The following is a 6,632-nucleotide window of genomic DNA, read 5'->3' on the forward strand; positions in this document are numbered from 1 at the left end:
TAATGGTTAAACAAAACGGATAAGTGCGAATAAAGGGAAAGAGGAATATGGAAACTAAACCTGATATTAAAAAAGAGACTGTCGTTATTGTTTAGCTAAGGGCTTACAACAATGCCGGTTCTAACATCATGCCAAATTATTAAATATTTATTTTGAGTGTGTTGTTTATCAAAGTTGACTGTAGTAAACAAATTGATTCTTCTTCTTAATGTGTGCATCATTGACATTTCAAATGCCATTTAATGAATAACCTTTTTTGTGATGAGCTCAAAAGTTTGCCTTATTTATATAAATATTTTCGATATTCAGATATGGTGTTTTGAAGAGGTTGATTAACTTTGTGTTAAAAAGAGAATGTAGACGCAATGCTGCTAAATTATGTTCTATATGTTTACATACTATGTTGATGTTAATGTTACACAATAATGTTCCAGAAATTAAGTACATTTCACTTGATTTAGGTGCGTGATCAAATCACAAAGAAAAATGATTGTCGTAAAATTCATTCTAGGACTAAAGGTTGTTTTTCGTAGATGAATTAAGTATACTATGCCATAAGGTCGTGCATACAGGCTATCTGTTACGTGCAGAAATAAAATGTGATTTTTTTTTTCTTCATAGAATCATCAGATGGTATAAACTTTTTTTAGGAGAATTTGAATAATATAGTCATTCAAACTTTTCAGATTTAATATTCGTATTTTCAAATGTAAGCAATAGTTCCCTTATTCCGACCTGATCCAATTGAAATATACGTGGAAAATGTGCATGACATCATTACCTTTTCTAAATAGCTTTACCAAATTAATTCACTATATTTTCTATGAATAAAATAATGAATTTTATTAGGCCTACTTTGAATTTACTCCTATTTTTGACATTTATGACTTAAATGATCTGAAAGAACGAAGAAAGAGGGAAAGGTGAGTAGAGATAGAAATTGAGGTAACAAATAACGAGAATGTGAAGGGAGAGAGAGAGAGAGAGAGAGAGAGAGAGGGATGTAGAGCAAGAGAGGGCAAGAGAGAGGGAGATGGGAAGGTTTACAGAAAGACGGAGTAGAATGTGAGATATATAACTAAGATCGGAGGGGTAAATCAATCAAAAGAGAGTAAATATGAATACAAACAAATATAAATCGCTTTCGTTAAACTAACTTTACAGGAACAGTCCATTATGAAAACAAATTATGCCCGAAACGTAATAACTTGGAATTACAATGGACGGATGGAATTCATTGACTACATAGTATGAAAAACTGAACCTGTCTTATATTCAAGTCTCATTCAAAATAATAAAACGAAAATATTTTACCCACATTCTATAATCAAAGAACAGGAAAAGGCACACATATAATGAAATAACTTCAAACTGATGTCATGTTCGATTGAATTATTCTTTAAGTAATAATTTTTTTAAAAAATATTTAATCATAATGTTATTAGTAGAAAACGAAAATTATTGAAATCTCTAGGTTTGGTTAATTTTCGATTTGTTTGTCAAAAATTACATTAACATAATTTCTAAAGCCTACAATTTTCACGTAATCTTCAAAGATATTAGCATCCAGGCTCGCTATGTAGGTCCACGGCAGAACCGTACAAGATCGACGGGCTCCGGGATGCTCTGGAACCTGCACCGTGCTATACATCCCATCACCTCCCGGAACATCGGCATAGTTCCCGCATAGAGGATGGGGTTGATACAAGTGTTGAACATGATCAGAAGGTTTGCCCAAGGAACAGCTGGGTCACTGGTAGGCACCATCACGCAGATCCCGAATGGGAGGAAACAGATGAAGAAAGAAAGCACCACCAAGGACAGACGTTTGGTGACGTTGATATGGTGGCGCGAAATCTTTGGCGCGCTTTTAGTCGAGCCCTTGGCGCCATGAGTGGATGCCTGGGGAGCCCTTCTGTGATTGGATGATGTCGACGAGTTTTCTAGGTTCTCCTGGCTAATGCGATGGTCGTTTATTGATACTGTATTCTCAGCTTGGGAATTCACATTAGACAGCTCTATTTCACCCAGGGCAAGTACTCCAGGTTCAAAGACTTCACTGCATGGCCTAGTTGTTTCTGGAACATGCGAAACGTTATGTTGACTTTCATCACCCTCGTCATTCGATGGTGCAAGGTTGACTGGACCTGTCAAGGTAGGTGCACCATCCATGTTCCGGCTGTTTGGAAGTGTAGGTCGCATACCAACTCCAGAAGTTGCTCTCGAACCATCCGTGACTACACTCCTCTGCCGATCCCGGGATTCTGTCCAGCTCGTGCTCATATCAAGACTGGTTCGGTCAAAACTAGAAGTCCCGGCTTCCCTCGACTCGGCCAATCTTTTCCCCATAGCTTTGTTATGACGCGAAACGGATCGGTAGATGAGCACGTACATGACAACGATGATGATAGATGCCGGGACGATGACGCCTACCGCTGCTATGAGGCTGTAGTAGTCCGAGTTCGACAAGGAGGTGTCCTGCTGACACGTCTTGTAGTTTTCTGAATATCCCAACTTCCCGAGTCCTGCCATCGGTGGGACTATGACAAGCAATAATGGGTACATCCATGATAATATCACCATGGCAACAATGTTGCGCCTGGAATAGATACTGTAGAATGTGTATCGAGGCCTGGTGAGGAGGACCCACCTATTGTGAGCGATTAGAGCAAGGCTGATGATGCTGGTTCCCAGGCAGGTTAGCGTGACGCCTCCGGTCATTGCGCAGATCCATTCGGCGATGGGCCATCCATTCTTGCTCAGCATCGCCACGACGTTGAAGGGAAGAAAGAGACAGGTGATGAGGTCGGCCATACCGAGGTTGACCACCAGCCAGTTGGTGGAAGATCTCAACTTTTGGCAGAGGAGCACGGCGAGCACGACGTGGCTATTCCCAACGATGCCGACGACGGTGACGAGACAGAGGATGGAGGCGATGACGATTCGCTGGGGGTAGCTTTCAAACACGAAGTCATCATTGGTACTACTAGTGGTGAAGGATGAAAAGTCGTCCATATTTTCAAGTTAAATATTCAGTACTACGTACTAGTAACACATGAAAATACTTGACGAAAGCTTAGCCTCTTAATTGCTACTTGAGATACCCGCTATTGATGTAACTCATTATGAGTGTCAGTGAAGCAGAAATTAATGAACCTGCTTCCAAAGAGAAACGATTTATCAATAATCTCCAGTCTGCAAAGATATGAACGTTGAGTTGCTCTTGTACTGAAAGCGGAAGTCCGATACAACGCACGAATAATCGACCCCTAGCAAAAAAAAAAAAAAAAAAACGATTAAAGGTTAAAGGGATAGTTGAGTTTTGTTTCAGTCCACAAATGCCTTCAAAGTGCATGGTTATTGCTCATATTCGTATTCATGACATTTCTATATTATTCCCCCTTGTAGGACCTAAAATTGCTATGAAGGTAATTTTAGACCCCAAAATGTGTGAAATTTAGCCACTACGATCATATTAATTCAGCTCCATTTCCAAAAATAATAACAATACACGGGCCGGCTAGTTGAGTGTATCATATACCCAACACGCAAAAGCAAACAAAAAGCCAAACACCGGCATAAAATTGGCTGAAATGAAACGTATAAAGACGCTATTTCGTTTTTTCAACGGCTGGTTCAAATTATCAAATATTTGTGGGGCCCCACAAATATTAGAAATCGTTATATTAATGGATATTTCAGCCGTCTCTGAGCCGATTTTGATCAAACAAAGATGACGTTGTCATTTAAATTTTGTTGTTTCAAATTTGACACTCAGCTTTTCATTATCTCACCGAAAAACTATTTTGTGTAGCGCCCTCTGCAACAAAAATCAACTATCCCTTTAATTTCTAAAGTCACGATTATCCAAATAGCCAACACAGTAAGGTATCGCTTTAACTTATAAAACTCGACTGTTGGTGTTCGCCGCTGACTGGAAATATCTATTCTAATATAACTATGATAACATAGGCAACATGGCAGAGTTGTTTACTTCCCCTTTTGCTAATTAAGCACGTTGTGTTGTAATTAGTATACAAATATTGACTGCTCATGAGGATGATGGTGGGAACTATCACTCCCAAGGTGGTGTTCATACCGGCCCTTCTATCACCCTCGAGGCGAAGCCGAGGGGGTGATAGAATGGCCGGTATGAACACCACCGAGGAAGTGATAATTCCCACCACCATCCGATTACAGAGCAGTCCATATTTGTTTTACATACCTCATCCGTTCTAAGATAGACGTATTCATCAACAACCTCTACAATATCATCATCAAATTTAAATAGTTCTATACCGTCTATATGAATTTGTCGAACTTTACCACGAGAAAATACAGCAACTTTGGTTTTTAGCTGCGTTGAAACCATTTTGAGCTAGAGCGCCGTGACAACGCGTGAGTTGCGCGATGGGGGGAATCTTGTACGCTGTGTGCAAAAGTCGCGCAGGGTTTAGGAGTTCTATCACAGGGTTTTGGACTACTATCACAGGGTTTGATAGAACGACGCAATGATAGATCGAAATGCTCCTTGTCATGTGATATAGTCTTGACCAATCAGTGAATGACAATCTATGTTTAAGGTCGTATCAGGACAATTACCCCCTGGGCAATCACCCCCCGGGCAATTACCCCCCAGAAAACTACCCCCGCAGGACGATTACCCCCCGGAAAATTACCCCCCGGAGAATTACCCCCCGAGGACAATTACCCCCCAAGGAATAACCCCAAGGAAAATTACCCCCCGGAGAATTACCCCCGAGGACAACTACCCCCCGAGGACAATTACCCCCCCCCCCCCGAGGACAATTACCCCCCAAGGACAATTACCCCCCGGAAAATTACCCCCCGAGGACAACTACCCCCCGCGGACAATTACCCCCCGAGGACAACTACCCCCGAGGACAATTACCCCCCATGGACACTTCTGGGCATGATGGCTCAGTGGTTAGAGCGCCCGCCTCATGACCGGGAGGTCGTGAGTTCTAACCCCTGCCGAGTCATACAAAAGACTTATAAAAACGGGACCTTCTGCCTTCTATATAGCTAGGCGCTCAGCATATTAGATTCGAGAAGGGTAGTAATAACATATTTTGTAATGCAGGGCCCGCTGGAAGAGCAGTTTCATAACTGAAGTGGCTACCTTGGGTAAATAAAACGTTATTATTATTATTATTATTATTACCCTCGAGGACAACTACCCCCCAGGAAAACTACCCCCGAGGACAATTACCCCCGAGGACAACTACCCCTCCCCCCTTCGAGGACAACTCCCCCCCCCCCCCCCCCCCCTCCGAGGACAACAACCCCCGGAGGACAACTACCCCCAATGACAAACACCCCCGAGGAATTTATAACACTGTGACGTATAACGGTTTATAACTCTCCAAATTGCTATTTACAGAAAATTGCATAAACCTTCATTTTCTTTGTTATTTATGAAGTTCATTTCAGTCTTTTCAAATTATTCAATTCGATATGGAGGGGTGGAGGTTGCCCAATTCCCCTTGTAGTTTTGCTACCGAGTAAAGAACAGAAATTACATTTCTTAGAAATTGAAAAATACATTGCGCGCAGATGAGTACGTGTTACAGCTTCTCTCACCATCAATGGCACAACAAAGAAATTAGGATGTAAGATTTTCTTTATGCATCCTCTGTAACTTTTTTAATCAGCTAATCGTGTATTTGTCTTTGTATGTATAATGGGCCCTCATCCATGCCATGATCCATAATTGAGGTTTTCTTCACGTTATCTATTATTTATGTTGTCATGCTGAAGTGTAATATGTTTTCGTGTACGTTAAATTATTTTGAAATAGAAATTGCCTTCAAGTTATATGTACGGTGCCATGTCAAAAGAAAATAAATATCCGCTCTCTGGTAATTCATCTCGTTTGATTTTGTAACGCCAGCATAGCGTTTTTCAACAGGGGTGCCGCAAGAGAATGATTTGGAAAACATTGATTTTGTAAAAAACATCAAATACCAGAACCGGTTAAAATATGTAATTACATGAGAATATAAAATTGTTGAAGATACTAAAGTGTCTTCCTTCCTCGCTCGCTGACAATATTTTGACAGCAAGGTAAATAAGGGCAACTAGAGGCCCGAATATCCTCAAATTCGTGTATCAAAATCATGACCGAATATATCACTTTTTACTTATGTACATTTGGCGGCTAGGTGCCCGCATACAGTACTTTAAATAGTTTCTAGTGTGTGGATTACAAACTAATTTTTTACCAGTTTGAAAATGTCTTCTCCTTTTTATTCTTAAATGTGCATAGCACTTGACGAGAGCCAGAGTCATGCCAAATCAATAATCTGTAAAGACTTTGGGATATGTGAGAAACTTTTCATTTCTTAAGAGGGTACCGTGACTAACAAAAAGTTAAAATAACGCTGCTCCAGAGAAATGTATTTCTATGCATTTTGAAAAGCGCTGGACCTAAAACTTACATCCTTCGTGGAAATTAGCAACCGCACTGGCGTTGCATAAATTATAATAAAAGGGAAATGTGTGGTAATGAGGAAGACAACGTGATATAGTGTTTGAAAGAATATGGGTTCATGCAGGGGATCTTATGGGCTCGTAGCCATCTCTCAATGTCTCAGATCGTCTTTTGCTAT

General features: G+C 40.7%; 1 protein-coding gene across 1 annotated transcript; it reads right to left on the minus strand.

Annotated features, from left to right (window-relative positions):
- Positions 1-1,575: 1,575 nt before the first annotated feature.
- LOC115926478 (muscarinic acetylcholine receptor M4-like) lies at positions 1,576-3,015 on the minus strand. The gene has a single exon (XM_030991226.1). The coding sequence runs from the start codon at positions 3,013-3,015 to the stop codon at positions 1,576-1,578; it is 1,440 nt and encodes a 479-aa protein (XP_030847086.1).
- Between the last annotated feature and the right edge of the window lie 3,617 nt (positions 3,016-6,632).

Source organism: Strongylocentrotus purpuratus, unplaced genomic scaffold, assembly GCF_000002235.5.
Source record: "Strongylocentrotus purpuratus isolate Spur 01 unplaced genomic scaffold, Spur_5.0 spur5_scaffold_2, whole genome shotgun sequence".
In the NCBI taxonomy this organism is placed as follows: domain Eukaryota; kingdom Metazoa; phylum Echinodermata; class Echinoidea; order Camarodonta; family Strongylocentrotidae; genus Strongylocentrotus; species Strongylocentrotus purpuratus.